The sequence below is a fragment of the Aspergillus ochraceoroseus genome, assembly GCF_002846915.1.
Source record: "Aspergillus ochraceoroseus IBT 24754 chromosome Unknown P175scaffold_2, whole genome shotgun sequence".
NCBI lineage: Eukaryota > Fungi > Ascomycota > Eurotiomycetes > Eurotiales > Aspergillaceae > Aspergillus > Aspergillus ochraceoroseus.
In genome coordinates, this window is record NW_024468477.1 from 3897807 (window position 1) to 3915667 (window position 17861).

General features: G+C 47.8%; 6 protein-coding genes across 6 annotated transcripts; 4 read left to right on the forward strand and 2 right to left on the reverse strand.

Annotated features, from left to right (window-relative positions):
- Positions 1-115: 115 nt before the first annotated feature.
- On the reverse strand, positions 116-1212 carry P175DRAFT_0455370 (FAM207/SLX9 family protein). The gene is made up of 2 exons (XM_040894600.1): positions 1145-1212; positions 116-1085 (listed from the first exon to the last, which is right to left on the reverse strand). The coding sequence occupies exons 1-2, from the start codon at positions 1145-1147 to the stop codon at positions 564-566; spliced, it is 525 nt and encodes a 174-aa protein (XP_040754888.1). The 5' UTR covers positions 1148-1212; the 3' UTR covers positions 116-563.
- A 158-nt stretch (positions 1213-1370) lies between these two features.
- Positions 1371-3353, forward strand: P175DRAFT_0500056 (glycerol-3-phosphate dehydrogenase family protein). The gene is made up of 4 exons (XM_040896872.1): positions 1371-1856; positions 1914-3046; positions 3107-3158; positions 3244-3353. Exons 1-4 carry the CDS (start codon positions 1795-1797, stop codon positions 3326-3328), a joined length of 1332 nt encoding a protein of 443 aa, XP_040754889.1. The 5' UTR covers positions 1371-1794; the 3' UTR covers positions 3329-3353.
- A 529-nt stretch (positions 3354-3882) lies between these two features.
- P175DRAFT_0431727 (putative glycogen debranching enzyme Gdb1) lies at positions 3883-8623 on the forward strand (the record flags this gene model as incomplete). Its single annotated transcript, XM_040893502.1, has 3 exons — positions 3883-4097; positions 4157-8483; positions 8552-8623. 3 exons carry the CDS (start codon positions 3883-3885, stop codon positions 8621-8623), a joined length of 4614 nt encoding a protein of 1537 aa, XP_040754890.1.
- Positions 8624-9177: 554 nt separating this feature from the next.
- Positions 9178-11874, forward strand: P175DRAFT_0431794 (putative DUF221 domain protein; the record flags this gene model as incomplete). The annotated part of the gene is made up of 4 exons (XM_040893507.1): positions 9178-9369; positions 9439-9603; positions 9669-10824; positions 10880-11874. The coding sequence occupies 4 exons, from the start codon at positions 9178-9180 to the stop codon at positions 11872-11874; spliced, it is 2508 nt and encodes an 835-aa protein (XP_040754891.1).
- A 1966-nt stretch (positions 11875-13840) lies between these two features.
- Positions 13841-16090, forward strand: P175DRAFT_0431751 (F-box protein; the record flags this gene model as incomplete). Its single annotated transcript, XM_040893505.1, has 2 exons — positions 13841-14189; positions 14250-16090. 2 exons carry the CDS (start codon positions 13841-13843, stop codon positions 16088-16090), a joined length of 2190 nt encoding a protein of 729 aa, XP_040754892.1.
- Positions 16091-17009: 919 nt separating this feature from the next.
- On the reverse strand, positions 17010-17835 carry P175DRAFT_0491852 (EXPERA domain-containing protein; the record flags this gene model as incomplete). The annotated part of the gene is made up of 3 exons (XM_040895855.1): positions 17010-17089; positions 17175-17576; positions 17637-17835. 3 exons carry the CDS (start codon positions 17833-17835, stop codon positions 17010-17012), a joined length of 681 nt encoding a protein of 226 aa, XP_040754893.1.
- Positions 17836-17861: the final 26 nt, after the last annotated feature.

Sequence of the window (17861 nt, forward strand, 5' to 3'; positions counted from 1 at the left end):
CCGCTTTTTTCAAGGTGACACATCAGCTTCCATACGAGTCAACTTGCATTTACAGAGTATACGACACCCCTCAATGGGATATTACCATAATATTAAGAAATTTTATATTTTGATTATAGTTCTTGATCAAGGTGTTTTCTACCGGATAACTCCTGAACAGTACAAGTACACCTCCATCAGTCCAGATACTATATATTCTCTAAAGCGCACTCCAAAGTCGCTCCTGGTTTTATATTTGGTCCGGCACTACCAGTCTAACTGAATCCTGGACTGTGTAAAGGCAAGAATATCCCTGATAGTACGGAGTTTGAAGCATTCCCCCCAGCAGTGCCCCACAGTTCTAGACAATCATGGATTGTGCTGGACCCGTCTGAACTATTTCACAATCGCCCTTGGGGAGTATGGCCGTACGTCTGCCGGTGCTCGGAAAGCTCTCTACATCGACAGGTAGCATTCCCATGCGTACAAGATAGAACAGTTCTCGATGAATAGAACGTGGAGGGGTGGGACTTTCCTAAGATGAGAGAACTCGGTAGATTATACAGTCGTCCTCACATGACGCTTCACTTGTTTGTTTTGAATGCAGGTTGCTGCTCCATGGTTTGGGAGATAAACCCCCGCAATGCTGCCCATCGGTTTGATACGGAACCAGCCCCTTCGTCAGGCTTGGAAGTGGGCGCTGGTGCTGGTTGCATATTGGACATCTGGGCCATGTTCTTTGCAAAACGCTCCCGTTCTAGCTTTTCGAGCTTCTCCTTGCGTTTCATAGCCCCTGGCTTATGTTTGAGGGTCTTTTGCTTGATAATATTAATTTGCTTGCTAGGATCGCCCAGTTCCGTCTCCGTCTCTGGCAAAGCATCGGCTAGCGACTCTAGATTGGCGAGGAGTTTCTTGGAGGCACGACGGCGCTTCGTGGATTTTGCAGAGCTTTTCTCAATCTTGGACACAAAGCTGGCATGTTTGATGATGCGCTTATCTCTTTTAGTAGTTCGAAAATCATCGTCGAAGAGGGTGGACTTGGTCACGCGGTTTCCAGTGGCAGGCTTGGGGCGGGTTAAACGCTGTTGAATAGATTTGACGGGAGCCTGGTAATTAAATTCAATCAGAAAATATGGTCTCCCCCTGCAAATCAAGATATACATACCATGCTGAGCAGTGCTTGCAGTCTGAATCCTCGCAATGCGAACTTGTGCCAATTCTCCTCCAAAAATTTTGTTGGGGCTAAACTTTCTTGGGCTAAATCCGCTCCGGTCAACGTGATCTCCCCGCACCCTCAACGTAGATGCCTCAGGCCACGAGCCACCATGCTTGTATTTTCTTTCCCCTTAAGCCTTCCCCCGTCCCGTTGTACTAACTAACATTTTAGACTGACCGACATCCATGCAGGCCCAGCAGCCGATTGCCTCCTCGACCACTTATCTTTTTGAGACAAAAAAGAGATCCACAATCACGGATATCAAAACCGATTCACCCAGTCTCAATTATCTCTTTCCCTGACCGGGTGTTGCCACCACTAGAACCTTGCTGCCGTGGAGATCTCTGCCACCATCATTGCATATTTGCTTGTGAATGCCGCTTTTTCCTCATCGGACTTGCCTTCCTAGCTCGCGTGCTACCCTGGCCTTACCTCGGTCCTGGATCTCTCAACAATTCCTGTCTACCCAAATCGTCCCGAGATCCTTGCTCCGGTCAACGTCCCGTGCGTGTTCACAATCCCCGGTACCTATATTATCTCGGTATCTCTCAGGCCCACCCTCATCTTCCCTGCCAACTATCTCTCCCGACCAAATCACGATGGGCTCTCTCGGACCGTACAATCGCAAGCACAAGGTGACTGTGGTAGGCTCAGGAAACTGGTATGTACAGTGAAGCTAGGGTTCAATTGAGTTTCAAGAGTATTGATAGCAATACAGGGGCACCGCTATTGCCAAGATCGTTGCCGAAAATACCGCCAGCAACCCTGCGATTTTCGAGGAGAAAGTGGAGATGTGGGTTTTCGAAGAAAAGGTTGAGATATCCAAGTCCTCTCCACACTACGACGCCACCTCGCCGCTCTGCCAGGGACCTCAGAACCTGACGGACGTGATCAATCAAGCGCACGAGAACATCAAATATCTACCTGGAATCGCTCTGCCGAAGAATTTGCATGCGAACCCATCGCTGGTGGATGCAGTCAAGGACAGTACGATCCTGGTGTTCAACCTTCCACATCAGTTCATTATCAAGACATGTGAGCAGATTAAGGGCAAAATTGTCCCATACGCGCGTGGAATTTCCTGCATCAAGGGTGTGGATGTGAACGAGGAGGGAATCAGTCTATTCTCAGAGACCATTGGCAAGATTCTGGGGATCTACTGTGGTGCTTTATCCGGTGCGAATATCGCCAGCGAAGTTGCCCAAGAGAAATGGTCCGAGTCTAGCATTGGCTACGATCCCCCCCGATTTGACTCCCAGGCTCCCTCGCCAAATCGCTCACCTTCCGCCTCCACTGAAGATATTGTGCACTTCGAACATAAGGATGTTTCAGGGCAGCTTTCGCGAGTTAAGCTTCAAGCTTTGCCGTCGGATTTCCCTCCCATCGATCACGCCGTTCTCAAGACCCTTTTCCACCGTCCTTACTTCCATATCCGTGTGGTGAGCGATGTGGCAGGAGTTTCTCTCGGAGGCGCTCTCAAGAACGTCGTCGCCATCGCAGCCGGCTGGGTTGAAGGTATGGGATGGGGTGACAATGCCAAGGCAGCCATTATGCGGGTCGGATTGTTGGAAATGGTTAAATTCGGCGAGCAATTCTTCGGAGCGACCATCAACACGCGAACATTCACCGAAGAGAGCGCCGGTGTTGCCGATCTAATTACTAGCTGCAGCGGCGGCCGTAATTTCCGTTGTGCAAAGCTCAGCATTGAGCGAAAGCTCCCAATCGAGAAAATCGAAGAAACCGAACTTAACGGCCAAAAGCTGCAGGGCACGCTAACTGCGGTTGAAGTAAACAGTTTCCTAAAGAAGCAAGGGCTCGAGGAAGAATTCCCGTTGCTTACGGCAGTTTACCGTAAGCATTTACCTTCCTTCTTGTCATCTATTACGCTCAAATTTGCTAATGACCACACAGGAGTTTTACAAGGCACCATGTCTGTTGAGGAGATTCCCTCCTACATTGAGCGGTAAATACGACCTAATATCATAACCCCACTTCATTCAGCGTTGGTTATTAATTCATGGGAACTGTTTCTTTTTTGTTTTTAACAGCAAGCCGATTATTCCTGCATTTTCTGGATTGGACGGGAAGAATAACAGTGGCATGGATCAGGTATTCTTGGGAGCCAGGTTGTGAAAGCGCTATATATATATACACAGCATCCTTTTTTTTTTTTTTTGTTTGGCCGGTCTGTTCAAAGGGAGGGTATGATTATGTCATGGTGGCTTCTTCATGCTTATATAGACAGACAGACAGGTTATTATAGAAACACACGAAATTTGCCCAAATATATATTTCACAACCCTAGTAGCCTCGTACTCGTGATTAAGGTGTGCTGTGTGTTGAGGTACGAGCGAGGGAATTCTAGGCCACGACCTGGATGTTGGATGATGTCACCCTCTTCCGCGGGGTTGTCGAGCTGATCAGGAACAATAATTTCCTGGCTTTTAGTGAACTGTGGCTTGTATTTCCCCTTTTTAGTCCCTACTCTCCCTCCATCTCTCTTTCTCATCATTCTCTTCTCTTATATATTCTTGTTCCCTTGTCCTGTGGCTAGGTGGGCAACGTATCCCAAGTTGTACCCCCAATTAAGCGCTGTTCACCCTAGTGCCCCAATTCCTTGCCATTAACCGCAATTGACGGCCTACCTAAGCTACGGGATAACTGAACAGCGCCTGGAGCCGTTCTGAATGGCTTCTGAAACCGTTTACTTACTTCCTTTGAAGGATGATGGCTCTCCAGATATTCCGGGTGGCTATATCTATCTTTCTCCGCCCGACAACGCTCCGTACGCTCTCCGCTTCGTTATCGAGGGAAGCAGTTCGATCTGTAGGGATGGAACACTTTGGGTGAACATCCCTGAGACCGGGAAATCGTTTGATCGCTCTTCTTTTCGGGGCTTTAAGTAAGTCTCTCAATTTCTATCGTGCCCTTGGTTATCAATTGTTGAGACAACCATGGCAGGCTATCACCGGACTTCAGCAAGAACATCCAGATCGATGTCCCGATTACATGTCCTGGGTCCTTTGCATTCTACGTGACATATTCACCTCTTCCAGATTTCTCCCTTTCTTCTAATTCCAATTTGGAGTCGACAAGGACACCCAAACACTACATCGATGTGTCTCCAAGGCTCAGTCTCGGCCACCGAAACATACCTCTCAATGCACTTTCAATATTCTCGGTAAATTCTAAATTCATGGGTAAATACCCAGAAGATTGGAATCGGTGCCTCAGCAGTATTTCCCGTCGCAAATATAATATGATTCACTTTACGCCATTAATGAAACGAGGGGATTCGAATTCGCCGTACAGTATTTTTGACCAGCTGCAATTCGACGATGTCTCGTTTCCTAACGGAGAAAACGATGTCTTCCAGCTTGTTAGAAATATGGAAGAAGAATATTCGCTTTTATCATTGACCGACGTTGTATGGAACCATACTGCTAATAATAGCAAATGGCTCGAGGAACACCCAGAGGCCGGTTACAGCGTTGACACTGCCCCTTGGCTTGAGGCAGCACTGGATCTGGATACTGCACTGCTAAAATTCGGCAAAGAACTTGGACAATATGGCCTGCCGACCGAATTCAAAACTGTTGATGATCTTACAAAGGTAATGAATGGGGTGAAAGACCATGTTATTAAGGACCTTCGTTTGTGGGAATTCTACATCGTTAATGTAAAATATAACACACAACAAATTCTCGACACATGGAAATCATCCAAAGATATAAATCTGACGAACGGAAGATGGGCACAGCTTGGATTAGAAAACTACAAGACCTTGACGTTGGAACAGCAAACAACCCTCATCCGCGAACAAGGAATTCCAAACTACAAACAAATCCGTGGCAGATATGAACGCAACATTGATGTCGAACTTGGTGCCGCCATCGCTACTGCGGTCTTCGGGGCGTTTGATCCTAGATCATCCGATCTAGCTTCGGCTGAAAATACCATAAGCAACCTCGTTGACGTGGTTAACGTTGCATTCTACGAAGAATATAATTCCGATCTGTCCGAAATCATGAATCAGCTTTTTAATCGGATCAAATACCTCAGGATCGATGACCATGGTCCTAGGCTCGGGCCTGTGACCGATGACAGTCCGTTCATTGAATCGTACTTTACGAGACTACCACTCAATGAGGTCACCAAGAAACACAGTTCAAAGGCGTTGGCCCTCGCAAACAACGGCTGGATATGGAATGCTGACGCTATGCGTGACAATGCAGGTCCTGATTCCAGAGCATACCTCCGGCGCGAGGTAATTGTATGGGGTGACTGTGTAAAGCTAAGATATGGAAATGGCCCCGAGGATAGTCCATTCTTGTGGGAGTTTATGACCAAATATACCCGGTTGATGGCGAAGTACTTTTCCGGGTTCCGGATTGATAATTGCCATTCAACCCCTTTGGTAGTAGCAGAGCATCTGATTGACGAGGCGCGGAGGGTCCGCCCCAACCTAGCTATCTTTGCCGAACTATTCACCGGCTCAGAAGAGGCCGACTATATATTTGTTAAGCGCCTTGGAATAAATGCCCTTATTCGAGAGGCTATGCAAGCTTGGAGCACAGGAGAGTTAAGTCGGCTGGTACATCGTCATGGCGGCCGTCCAATCGGTAGCTTCGAGCTGGATCTACCCTCGCCTGGACTTAACTTTTCCGTCGCAGAAGGGTCCAGCAAGAAGGTGGTTGTCCGTCATATTCGACCGAAACCTGTTCCAGCACTGTTCATGGACTGTACTCACGACAACGAAATGCCAGCTCAGAAACGAACCGCAAAAGATACATTGCCAAATGCCGCACTTGTTGCAATGTGCGCCTCTGCTATTGGAAGTGTCTTGGGGTACGATGAGATTTACCCGAAAATAGTTGATCTTGTACATGAGACACGACAATATGCATTTGAGGACCTTCCAGAGTCCCCCAGTCTTGATGAGTTGGCAAATATCCCGGGAATCTGCGGCCTCAAGCGTCTTCTGAACGAACTTCACACCAAGATGGGAGTGGATGGGTACGACGAGACGCATATTCATCATGATGGCGAATATATTACTGTTCACAGAGTTCACCCACAGAGCCGGAAAGGTGTGTTTTTAATAGCTCACACAGCATTTCCGGGAAAGGACAACAAAGACATTCTCGCTCCTACGCACCTCGTTGCTACCCGGGTAAAACATATTGGAACGTGGCTGCTCACGGTGGACGAAGGGGACGAAGCCAAAAGCCGAGTTCTGGAAGACCCAGATTACCTTAGCGGGCTGCCTAGTCAAGTGCAACAAATCAATGGCACCAAAGTTGAGGAGAACGATAATGAAACCGTTATCTCGGTTCTGGACACGCTTGTTCCAGGATCTATCGCTCTCTTCGAGACTTCTCTTCCCGTTGTTGAGGATACAGACGGGCTTGATAACAAGAGCATTACGCAAGGCGCAGATGAAGCATTCTCTCAGCTTAACTTAGTCGATCTCAATTATGTCCTCTATCGATGTGAAGCCGAAGAGAGAGACTCAAGCGGCGGCCAGGAGGGTGTTTATGATATTCCTAGCTCCGGCCCACTGGTCTATGCTGGTCTCCAGGGCTGGTGGAGTATCCTCGAGGATATCATTAAGTACAATAATCTGGGGCATCCTATGTGTGATCATCTTAGGCAAGGACAGTGGGCCCTTGACTATATCGTTGGGCGTTTAGCAAAGGCAGGTGAGAAACAAGATTATACTGCTCTGAAAGGTCCAGCTGAGTGGTTGGAAAAGAAGTTCACTGCTGTTCGCAGTTTACCTAATTTCCTCCTCCCACGTTACTTTGCCATCATTGTACAAACGGCTTATGTTTCTGCCTGGAATCGAGGTATCCAGCTGCTGGGAAGCAACGTCCGCAAGGGGCAGGTGTTTATTCAACAGCTCGCCATGGTGAGCGTGCAACAAACGGGATTCGCCAACTCAGCGTCTCTATGGCCCACAAAGCGAGTTCCAACTCTGGCAGCCGGTTTACCACACTTTGCAACGGACTGGGCAAGATGCTGGGGTCGGGATGTTTTCATCTCGCTGAGAGGGCTGTTTCTCTGTACTGAAAGATTTGACGATGCTAAGGAGCATATCCTTGCATTTTCCAGTGTCCTTAAGCATGGCATGATTCCCAACCTCCTCAGCAGCGGCAAGCTTCCTCGGTATAACTCTCGTGATTCCATTTGGTTTTTGCTCCAGGCAATCCAAGACTACACCAAAATGGCACCTAACGGTCGTGAGCTTCTCAGGGAGAAAGTTCCAAGAAGATTCCTTCCCTATGATGACACATGGTTTCCATTTGATGATCCAAGAGCATACTCGCAAAGCTCAACGGTGATAGAGGTGATTCAAGAAGTTTTTCAACGTCATGCACATGGTCTGTCTTTCAGAGAGTATAATGCAGGCCCAGAGCTCGATATGCAAATGAAGCCACAAGGGTTCCAAATCGACATCAAAGTTGACTGGAAAACTGGGTTGATATTTGGTGGTAGCCAATTCAATTGTGGAACTTGGCAAGACAAGATGGGAGAAAGCGAGAAAGCTGGAAATAAAGGCTTCCCTGGAACCCCACGGGATGGGGCAGCTATCGAGATCACCGGTCTGGTCTATAGTGCATTAACATGGGTTTCTGGTCTCTTCGAAGAAGGTATTTATCCACACGACAGAGTGGAAATTGGGGACGGGAAGTCAATTACTTTCAAGGATTGGGCTGCAAAGATCAAGGAGAACTTTGAGCGGTGTTATTACATTCCAACGGATCCCACTGAAGATGGGCAGCATGATATCAACCCCAAAATCGTCAATCGTCGGGGAATTTATAAAGATTTGTATAAATCCGGCAAACCGTACGAAGATTATCAGCTTCGCTCCAACTTCCCCATTGCCATGGTTGTCTCTCCGGATCTCTTCACTCCGTCCAAGGCGCTGGGTGCGCTTGCGCTTGCAGACTCTGTCACCGTTGGGCCTGTTGGGATGGCCACACTTGATCCGTCCGATCTAAATTACCGTCCCAACTACTACAACTCGGACGACTCGACCGACTTTGCAACATCCAAGGGTCGGAATTATCACCAGGGTCCGGAGTGGGTTTGGCAGCGAGGTTATTTCCTTCGTGCGATGCTGTACTTCGATCTTGCTCGAAGAAAGACCGCAGAACAGCAAACAGAGGCATTCCAACAGGTTACTCGAAGACTGGAAGGTTGCAAAGAGGCTCTCAGAGAAAGTCCTTGGAAGGGTCTTACAGAGCTGACGAACAAGAATGGCGCTTTCTGCTCAGACTCGGTATGTCTAGCTTCTGTTTTCGCATATTAGATGACTTTCCTGAAGATCATACTAACGACAAATTTTAGTCCCCTACACAGTCTTGGTCAGCCGGCTGTTTGCTTGATCTCTATTATGATGCATCACGATACACTCGCTAAGCCTAGATGATTCCCCAGGTCGGATCAATATTCCACACGACTGACCCGTATAAAGAAGCATGTCATAGATATTAAGAAGCTTTTCTTGTTTGTTACTTATATTTTGCCTCTGCTCCATTAATCTACATGACTTGATAATTTTACCCTCATACTAAAGAATAAAAATAACGAGTTTATGCGATGTATAAGAGTGGCAAATCCGGTTTGATGACTCAGAAAATGCACAACTCGGCATCATCGAAATGAATTTGTTTTTAGCTTGGGAAGGAGGTCACAAGTTCACAAGAAGCCGTTAAAACAGCAAGCATTTCATGGCTGGGTCTACAATTTTGCGCGCTGATTTTACCTTCTTCTAACAATAGTCCTCATTTGATTTCTGAGACTGTCTTTCCAAGCTGTGACGCAGTGTAATCGGACGACCCCTTCCCCTGACGTCAGTTGTTTTCAACCTGATCGTTCGACCTGAAACCCAACAAGCCGCTCTCTCCAATGCATTGACCAGGACGCTCTCAGCCAGGATACCTCAGTAAGAAGGCTGCTGCTTTTCGATAGCCATGTCGCTCACGGAATCGGCCGTAGCGGCTGTGCTAACTGCCGTGGTCTCGGGGCATAATGGCACAAAAAATGGGACGGACGATGATGGGCGTGGCCGGAGATGGGACGATCAGACCAAGGGCCAGCGCGATCTGTACACCCAGCTGGTTATTAGTTTGGTTTTGGGGACGACTGCTTTCCTATCCTTTTGTGTATGTGCTTCTTTTCCCCGCGAAAAGAGTAATTTTCGAAACTCTGCTCTAACGTTGCGTGGTTGGTAGATTTTGCGACCGAAATGGACAGAGTTGTACGCGGCTCGAAGACGACAGCGCAGTGCGACCTCTCAGTTACCGGAGCTTCCAGATAGCTTTTTTGGATGGATTCCACCTCTTTATAGGATAACTGAGGAGCAGATTCTCCAGTCTGCGGGGTTGGATGCGTTTGTGGTACGTTTGACCTTTTTATTCCTTGGCTCGGGTAGTTCGGACTTCTGACAGTGCTTGTCCAATAGTTTATTTGCTTCTTCAGATTTGCAATTCGGTTTTTAGCGACTGTTTTCTTTTTCGCCGTGGTGATACTTGCTCCCATTCATTATGTCTATACGGGGAGACTTGGTATCCCGGACTGGGATAAGGAGCTTGAGCGAAGTCGGGATAAGGGGAAGATCGAGACAGATCCCAAGTATCTCTGGACGTATGTGGTGTTCCCTTACGTATTCAGCGGTCTTGCTATATACATGCTCCTCCAGGAGACAAATAAGATCATCCGCATCAGGCAGCAATATCTCGGGAGTCAGACGAGTACCACGGATCGCACGATTCGGCTTTCCGGGATCCCTTCTGATATGGGGACTGAAGAGAAAATTAGGGAATTCATCGAGGGTCTGCATATTGGAAAAGTGGAGAGTATCACGCTGTGCCGAGATTGGAGAGAATTGGACCATCTAATTGAGGAGCGACTCAAGGTGTTACGGAATCTGGAGCGCGCATGGGTCAAACATTTGGGATACAAACGAGTTAAGTCAGCGGGCAACTCCCTGCCTTTGACACGACAGACATGCGGTGCAAGTATCAATTCCGAGGAGGAGAATGAGAGGGCGCATCTCCTGTCAGAGAACGGAGAAAGCCATGGGATCGACGTCCAAATTCGACCAACCGTCCGTATATGGTATGGGCCTTTCAAGCTGAAGTATCGGAAAGTCGATGCGATAGACTACTACGAAGAGCAGCTTCGCAGGCTTGATGAGAATATTCAGAATGCGCGTCAGAAAGAATACCCACCTACCGAGCTGGCTTTTGTGACTATGAAATCCATCGCGGCCGCACAGATGCTTGTCCAGGCTATACTTGACCCTCACCCTATGCAGCTTCTTGCTCGACTGGCGCCTGCTCCGGCAGATGTTGTTTGGAAAAACACATATTTGCCGCGTTCGAGAAGAATGACACAGTCCTGGCTCATCACAGTACTGATTGGTTTCTTGACCGTTTTCTGGTCTGTGCTTTTGATCCCTGTTGGATCCCTGCTGGAACTGGAGACTCTCCACAAGGTGTTTCCTCAACTAGCAGATTCACTCTCTCGACATCCTCTTGCCAAGTCACTCGTCCAGACCGGTCTGCCGACTCTGGCTTTCTCCCTGTTGACAACCGCTGTGCCTTATTTATATAGCTGTGAGCTTTTCCTATCGTTGATATCAGGGATATATGGCACTAATTGTTTGCGCAGGGTTTTCGAACCATCAAGGGATGATGTCCCGAGGCGACATCGAACTCTCTGTGATCTCGAAGAGCTTCTTCTTTTCGTTCTTTAACATCTTCTTGATTTTCACCGTTATTGGAACGGCAACGACCTTCTACGGTCTTTGGGAGCAGCTTCGAGATACATTCAAAGACGCCACCACAGTTGCATTTGCACTTGCCAAGTCATTAGAGGGCTTTGCACCATTTTACATCAATCTTCTTGCACTCCAAGGCCTGGGTCTGTTTCCATTCCGTCTTCTAGAATTTGGGACCGTTATAATGTACCCGATCAACTTTTTGACAGCCAAGACTCCACGAGACTATGCTGAGCTGTCCACGCCACCTACGTTCAGCTACGGGTATTCCATTCCACAGTCGATCCTCATCCTGATTATCTGCGTGGTATATAGTGTGTTCCCAAGTTCATGGTTGATCTGCCTTTTCGGGCTGATATACTTTACCATTGGTAATATGATCTTTAAGTACCAGCTCTTGTATGCGATGGACCATCGACAGCACTCGACCGGGCGGGCATGGCCGATGATCTGCAACCGAGTTTTGGTCGGATTGGTAGTCTTCCAGCTCGCAATGGCAGGTTCACTTGCTTTCCGCAAAGCCATAACACGCTCCCTGCTCATCATCCCCCTCCTAGGTGCAACGGTGTGGTTCAGCTACTTCTTCGCTCGAAGCTATGAGCCGCTGACCAAATTCATTGCACTGAAGAGTATCTACCGGGACCAGCCTCCGGATGGCGATGTATCTCCCTCTCCATCGTCGACCTTCACGCCTCCTCTCGGATTGGACCGTGATGCGTTCCCTATTCGCATTGGTGGACAAGTGCTGGGGCTGAAGCTGAAGAAGTATATAAATCCCAGCCTGATTTTACCTCTGGACAGCGCATGGCTCCCTGGGCGCAGTGTCGTTCCACAGTTTGAGGGATCATTCGAGTACTATGAAAACTCAAATCATGCCGCTGTGTGACGGTGATGACTGTTGATGCCTTTATCTGTTGTTTAACATATGTGGGTGGTGCTTTTTTGATTATTTAGCTTCTGTTTATTCATTACCTCTGCATGTAGATATCCATCCTGGTGTAACTATTAACTATAGCTTAGTTTTCTTGACTAAGAGCTTCTTCTACTCATAATATAGTTATAAGAATTTTCTAGATTTTTTGTTTTTTTTTTTAGATTTATACTAAAATACTATTAACAGTTATGATTATTATTATATAAAGCAATGGCAGAGAATAGTACCTAATTATAATAATTTGAGGGCCCTTCCCCATCTCTCCCCATACGAGGTACATGTAGTTATACATACTAAGTATTTGTACACTCTACAAACGTGTACAAGTAGAAAAAGAACCGACTAAATGTTGTCATGGTGTGAGTGGAGAATCCACTGGTTGCGACGATAACAACTTGATCTGCTCCAACGAGAGCATAACTATGCAGTAGTTGTGCATTAGTCGAACTACCTCAGGAGAGGAAATTGATGGATTTTATATTTTCAGAGCTTCTAGAATGCCAAGTTATCAGGTATCACAAAAGTACGGAGTGGTGCATTGTTCTACAGTGCCAGGAGGCGATGCGCCTGATCTCATCTCATTCTTCCTACTACATTCATCGTTTCTCTTTGCTGGTTCTCCACCATCATCTTCATCGCTGTTTCTTCCCAAGCTGAAGAGAAATCTATGAACAGCTGGAAAAAAGAAAAGAAAAGAAAAGAAAAGGAATCGTTTGATCTCTACTTTGAAATCGCCACCAGGATTCCAGGCGGAGGGCTAAGTGAGTGCTGATGCCAGATGCATACCAGTAGATAATCATCACTGGTCCACCGATTTTCGTTGCGAATTTGGGAGACGAGACCCGCTCATGATCTTCTTCGACCTAACGTGCTAGAACTCCTCCAGATTAGTTTGACTTTGCCTCCATTGACCGTGTGGGATGGGATGATGGATCCGCACCTTTCCGTTGTTTTCACTCGTCTACAACCGCCCTCCTCGTCTCCGCTGGAGCCAGCCTAAAAAACTCTGGGAATTTCAGATTTTCAATTTCGTCCCATTCTCGCCTTCTCCACCACGGGGAGACGCTTCCAACCATGTGGATCACGACAATTGGGATCCACTATGCGCCAAGTTCGAGCTCTCTATCCGAGCTTTCGATCGAGTCCGTGTCCGCAGTGCCCTGTTGTCGATGCCAGAGCGGTTATCACGGGAAGATAATATGCCATCTGTGGCGCTGGAGGACCAGAAAAAATGTGCCATATCGAAACTCAGGTCGTCAGGTGCTCTTTTTAGTTGCCCCAATTTTTTTTTAATCCTTCCTCCCCCCGTTCTTTAGGCCTTTACATGTTTGTATGCATCTCTCCTGTTCTTTTCTTGTCCTTCTCCAGATTGAACTCAACTTCACACCGACATTTCTTCGATTCCCTTGGACGATAGCAGCCAGCATCTTGGGTGGTACGGGTTGCAGTCGAAATTCGTCCCAATCCTTGAAAATCTCAATAGAAACCAGTCAGTCAGGCACACACGCGCGCACACACATTCTGACAACGAAACCTCTGCCGGCATTCCAATCTGGGCCTTCAAATCATGGTAGAATCTTCTCTGACTGTTCAGATCAGCCATCATTGAGCATGGTTGTCAGTGATTAGGTTTCTACAAAGCAGCAATAAAGCCTGTTCTCTGTGCAAGTCAATCGTTTGTTGGTCTTTTGTTTGACAACTTCAGCCGATTTTACGAGCCTTGATCCATTTAGGCGGCTATCGCCACCGTTTTTATACTACTATCTGCAGTCCCCCCCCCCTCTATCCTAATCCGTTCCCACTCGCGTGACCCACCCCCAAGACGTTCGTTATACTTGCTTCCACCACAAGTACAAAAATGCCAGCTTTACTGAACTTGTCGAGTCCTGACTTCGTTGTTAACGTTAAACCTCTCACTATGGAAGTAACTGGAATTCCTCCTGCCGTGACAAAGAGGCTCCTTGACTTCGTTCCCCAGGACTGCCGGCACTCTCTGCGTTTGACTTGCAAATCTTGGGCTCAGGCTATTGACCAGGTTGCTCCTCTTCCACGCCCTGCAGCGAATGTCATACCCTCCGAAATTCTCTTGCAGATTTTCTACCTACTGAGTCCTCGGGACTTCGATAATGCTCGACGGGCCTGCTCACAATGGATGCGTGCGAGTTTAAACGAACGTCTTCTTGAGAGGATGCTCAAACGGGCAGGCTGGTGGGATAGCTGGAAGTGGGATAACCGGAACGCAAATTCTATGGAATATGGAGAGCAGAGTCTCGCATGGAGGATGAGCAAACGATTCGCGACGGAATGTGTCTTGTCGGGACGGAAAGTCAATGTGGAAAGAACTGGATTCTTGACAACCAGTGTGGTAGATTTCTCCCAGCTTTCCCAAGGAGAATACCCCCCTGATCCTCGACACCTTTCAGACTCTGCCGCATACTCGAAAGAATCCCTGGAGGATGCGCCCTCCATGTCGAGTTTTCATGTCAGTACCTGCGGAAACTACCTGCTTGTAGTGGCAGGGTGTATGATTTACGTTTATGAATTACTCGCCAAGCGGTCTGGAAGCGCCGTGCCAGTATCTGTGGAGGACCTGAAGCACCTGGACATTGCTGCTGTTGCCTCTATCGCATGTCCTGTCGAAGTACTCTCAGCTACTATCGACACTAGCACATCCATATTCGTGGTTGCTGCATTGCTGCAGAATAGAGTAGGAATGGTTTGTGATCTGGTTCCGGCCGATCGACGGGACAGTCTCAAATCAACCGCAATGGCTTACAAGGGTATTGGTGTACGCCCTGGTCGCGTGTGTTCTATGAAGATGGCAGCTCGCCACTTCTATTACGATGTATGCTCTGCAAAGGACCCACCACGCAGCATCTCGATCTGCCCTGGCCACCGTTGTGTTGCTTTTGGAGCCGGCTCTGGCATTGAGCTGCGCTGGGTTGACGAACAGACCCATCGAGACTGTCGAAAGCATTTCCCCATGTCGCAGCCATCGGAGATTTTGCATTTTCTGCCAAACCGGCCAGACACTCCGTTAGAATTCCGACTCATCTCCTCACTGGCTGGACCAGGGGTGTCAGGCTGCGGGTGCCAGCATCTTCCTTATGGAGAAACGCGTCCCTCTTGCCCATTCCATGTCATGAATGATGTTCAAACCTTTAGCAGCTGGGCACCAGAGCAGAAAGACCGTGTTGGTTTGGTCAGAGCTACACAATGCCACCATTACAGCGCCATCCCTGTGAACGACGGTCTTCACGTGTTGTTCATCGAACCACGCAGCGGTCTTCTCTGTATCGGATCCGATGCCCCGATTGACGGGCCTACTAGCTTGACGCGTGCCCTTATCTGTGTTCCACCCTTTGGGATCGACGCATCAGACACGAAGGAAACGCCAGTCCCCACAGTCTTTACCGCAGGTTCGGACCTGAACTGGGGACTTCGCGTGGTTGCCGCCTACGGGGACCGCATCGTTCTCTATTCTGTTCCGCTTGATGTCTTCAACGTGATCCGAAAGGAGCGCAAGAGACAAGGTGATGGCGTCATGGCCGACAGCGATCTCGCTCGCGACTTCTTCCTCAACCACCAGCTATCTCAAAAACGCCGAGGGAGTCTAGCCCAGAACCAGAATGGAGACTGGGAGTTTCTTCTCAGTATCAGATACCGCCCTACTGCTATGATGTGGCCGTTTAAGATCTACGGCAAGGAGATCGGTCGAGTCGACAATGTAGTGGAGCTAGCACTGCAATCTTCTCATGGTGGTGCTCGTGTTTGGGCGTTTGGTGCATCAGGCGAGGCCAGCATCCTTGACGTCGACACCCTCTCGTCTGTTTCGCAGCAAGTGTCGGATATCCCATGCAAATCGTTCTCCATTGGCGCTGACGGATGCATCGCATCTGCACAGCTAGTGAATCGGTCCGAGTCCGAACACGGCCTCCCTCTCCTTGGATCCTCGCGCAAGCGAAAGCAGTGCGAGCCACGGGCAGATTTTACCGGCCAGCATATGCTGCGTCAACACAACAGTCTGTTTCTTGATGGACACGAGCCATCATCTTCCAGTGTCTTAAGCAGTACTAGCACGCGCCGGGCATCTTTCTCTGCTTACATTGTTGATTTTAAAATTCCCGAACTTGAAGGCCGATGGATGGAAACTGAAGCCGTCTACTAATTTTTTTTTTTTCCACTTTTTTTTTCATTACATTTTTATTCTTTTAATGCAGGAAACATTTCGACATCAGACAATAGCGTGGCAGTTTGGTTTACTTTCTATTCTTACTTCCTTCATAGCGAGTTGGTCACTTTTTACATAATACATAATAGCGATATGAAAGCGATATGAAAGCGACAGGACAAAACAAGGCACATACATAATGAATGATACATTGTCTGGGTCCGGAATTGATTGATTGATGATTGATAGAGAGATGCTCTTATTTTGATTTATAATTTAATTTGAATCCCTGACTAGGTTATCATCCAATGACAAAGTATAGGACTCTGTACAGTACATATCTATCTATTCATATAAAAAAGTCCTTGCACTCGGAATCTCCTCTTGTTTCCCCGGGTGGAGGTTAGAGTTAAATCCCATCCATCATATGACCACGGAATCTGGGTATGATTAGTAGAGCAGTTCACTTCAAGAAGGGTTAAAGAGATAGTAGGTATGTATCTGTACAAGTGGAGAAAGAGAGATACTATGTAGAGACAAGGCTGAGCTGAGCTTGCTAGTTTAGGTTTATCTGTGCATTGTGTCTAGAATGTTCCTATTTTCTTGCTGAGACTGTGTGGATGGAGGCCTAGAATCTAGATCGCTCTCTATCTATAACCGAACCCTCCGACTAAGTCTCCGGGATCGCGATACTCCGTGCAATTATTATTAGTATGAAGAAGGGGGTCAATGCTTAACTATATGTATAGATTAAGTTCACTACGGAGTAAATAGCCAAGTTAAATTTTAGCGTGTACGGAGTACTACCTGTATATACAATATAATATATATGTATGTATGTATGTATGTATACAGAATCCAAACTTGGTCAGAGATGCATACCATACCCTATTACTAATGGAACAGATCTCTCTAACTAGATATTCTTTTTAGCCCCATTTGCCCGCGCATCAAGAAACGCCTTCTTACAAGCCGAAACACCGCTAAGCACCAGTGCTATCAAGGAAGTAAATTAGCCCAGCAGCTCAATCGAATAGCATATCAGAAGAGAGATCCCAAGTTCTCTGAACACGAAACCTACCCAGGGGAATAACAACCCAAAATGCATTCAAAAACACAAAATACCCCCAGAAACACCACCGTTCTGGTCTTGAATACTCCGTTGACTGGAAGACCATCGCGAATCCCGCAGTGCCATAGTAAAGCACGTCCCCGTATAACTGGCCCAGGGACACAATGATTTGCACCGGGTACCGCAGCGCCTCGTTGTCTTGAACGATCAAGGAAACCAGCCAGAAGGAAAGCGGACCCCAGAATAGCGCCGTGATGGATTCCATGCTGAACATGAAGGAATCCGGAACCAGGTACCGCGAGTCAGAAAGGGCGTATTCTTTCCAAAGTTGGCCGAATAGCGACATGCGGCTGCCCATGTGGTGGAAGTTCCAGGCGTAGTAGCCCTCGAAAAAGAGATGGATGCAACCGCCTGTTTTGGTGAGTTATATATATTCTGTAGACAGGATGAGTTAAAATGCAGGGAGCGTACATAATGTGAACCAGAGTGCGGTGCGGAGGTCCCCCGTGGAGATTTGAGGCCGGGAGTTGGTGATGAGGAGGTACGTTGGTAGAAGGATTGCTGCACAGCCGGCTGCAAAGATCAGGACCAGAACGAGGGTGCCATGGTCGTTCGGGATGTAGTTGGCGATTTCAACCCCGCGGGGGTAATAGGGATGTGTAGGGGTCATTTTGTGGAGGTAGCCGCCGCGGAGAG